The 1,877-nt window shown below is 61.0% G+C and overlaps 1 protein-coding gene across 1 annotated transcript in view; it reads left to right on the top strand.

The window, feature by feature from the left end:
* The first annotated feature begins 1,233 nt into the window (after nt 1-1,233).
* Nucleotides 1,234-1,877, top strand: part of Tpt1 (tumor protein, translationally-controlled 1) — a 19,693-nt gene continuing 19,049 nt past the window's right edge. The window contains exons 1-2 of the mRNA XM_013009849.1: nt 1,234-1,438; nt 1,768-1,841. Coding sequence (XP_012865303.1) covers nt 1,411-1,438; nt 1,768-1,841 — 102 coding nt within the window. The 5' untranslated portion in view covers nt 1,234-1,410. The remainder of the gene's footprint in view (nt 1,439-1,767; nt 1,842-1,877) is intronic.

The following is a 1,877-nucleotide window of genomic DNA, read 5'->3' as shown; positions in this document are numbered from 1 at the left end:
TTTTTACTTACCTTAGAAATGATTAAGAGGTTCTAGAGATCCTTCAATCTGTCACCTGTCTATTTTCAAATTCCCTTTACTTTTTTTTTTTCTTTTTTGACTTCCTCGTAATTATTCTGTCTTTTCTGGGGTGTTCAGAAAGCCTCAGAGCACTACATCTTCCCAAGATCTCATTTTGACCATCATCCCAGTATTGAGGAGGCTACTGGGCCAACACAGCCCTGATCTGACACAAGACTTTCTTTACTTACTCTGATTTATAAAACACTGTCAGTGTATAATTACCTGTTTCCAGGACTTACAAGAATGCAGGACTTCATTTGCTGTTCACAGATGGGACTGAAAGCCAGTGCTAGAGATACAGAAGAGCACAAAAATATTTGGAATAGAAAACGCCGTCGGATCATCTTTGCTTTAAACTTAAAAGAAAAAAAAGAAGTGTGGATTGGGCAGGGGTGGGGGTTGGTGTGGGGAATCAAGTCCAAAGTTAGGTCTCAAGTCCTTCAGGGTAACAAGAGGGCAGGAGAAAAGCTCTTTAGTTCGGTTAACCCATCCTCCAGCATCTCGGATAAAATTTCGACTTTATCCCAAATTGACAGCATAGCCCTTTTTGCAAACAAAGGGCAGAGTTCCTGACAGAACAGCTGGCGAGCCCTTCGTCTGTCTGCCACCGCGCACCGGATGTCCACAGGGGACCAAGCTGTGAGAACACAGCGATTCTGCGTCCTTCCACCCCGTCCCGGTCCCCAGAACCGGCCTCGATTACCCCCCGGGGCCAGCTGGAGGCCCGAGCAGGTGCAGCGGCCCGGGGCGGAAGGTCGGAGGCCGGGGCCAGAGGTCCCCACGGGCCTAGCCCGGACCCGGGCCCAGCCCAGCGCCTCCCTCAGGCCTCGAGGGTCAAATGCAGCCACCCCCCCCCACCCCCAAGCTGGGGTTCCGGATCCCGGAAAAGGGTGTGAATTGGGGTGGGGCGGGAAGCTGACGAGATTGCATCTAAGCCCCACCCCGACGGGCAGTCCCTAATAAACCGGTCTCCTCCCCCGCCCTCCCTCCCACCCCCACCCTAATCCCCCTCCCCGGCCCAGCCGCCCAGCGCAGTGGAGATGCACTTTTCAGTCTCGGGACCAAGTTCCCGGATGCTCCGTCCTCTCCGTTTCCCCCCCCCGCCGCAGCCCCACGCGCCGTGGCCACGCCCCCACGTGACTCTACGTGCCACGTCACCGCTCACGGCGTTTCCGGAGGCGCCGCGGGCGGTGACGTCAGGGACGTGCCCTCTATATGAGGTGGAGCAGCAGCCTCGCCGGTCTCTTCCGCCCGCTCCCCCCTCCCCCCCAGCGCCGCTCCGGCTGCTCCGCGCTCGCTCCGAGCTCCCGCTGAAGCCAGCGCCGCCGTCTCCCTCTAGCCGCCATCATGATCATCTACCGGGACCTCATCAGCCGTGAGTCGTGATTGCTCTACCATGCCTATTACTAGTACATGCGGGACTGGGCTGCGGGCGGGGGCCGGGCGGGCGGACTCCGCCGCCGGGCTGGGCCGGGAACGCGGGGTCGGGCGGGAGACGCCGGGCACGCCGGGCGACGGCCTTTTCCGGGGGACAGGGAGGGGGAGTCGGTGCCTGGGAGAAGGGGCGCCCGGGTCTCCGGTGCCAGGGGCCAGGCCGTGCGCCGTGAGCGCCTCTCCGGCGCGAGAAACGGCGGGGCCGGCCCCGGGCCTCTGGCGCCGGCCCTGAGTGACAGACGACTCCCGGTGCTGTTTGCTCCCGACCAGACGATGAGCTGTTCTCCGACATCTACAAGATCCGGGAGATCGCGGGCGGGCTGTGCCTGGAGGTGGAGGGCAAGGTGAGTGAGTGCGCGGCCGGGCCGCCGCGCGGGGGG

The sequence above is a fragment of the Dipodomys ordii genome, unplaced genomic scaffold, assembly GCF_000151885.1.
Source record: "Dipodomys ordii isolate 6190 unplaced genomic scaffold, Dord_2.0 Scaffold1, whole genome shotgun sequence".
Taxonomy (NCBI): domain Eukaryota; kingdom Metazoa; phylum Chordata; class Mammalia; order Rodentia; family Heteromyidae; genus Dipodomys; species Dipodomys ordii.
Note: the sequence above shows the minus strand (reverse complement) of the source record. Positions and strands in the feature narration are given on the sequence as shown.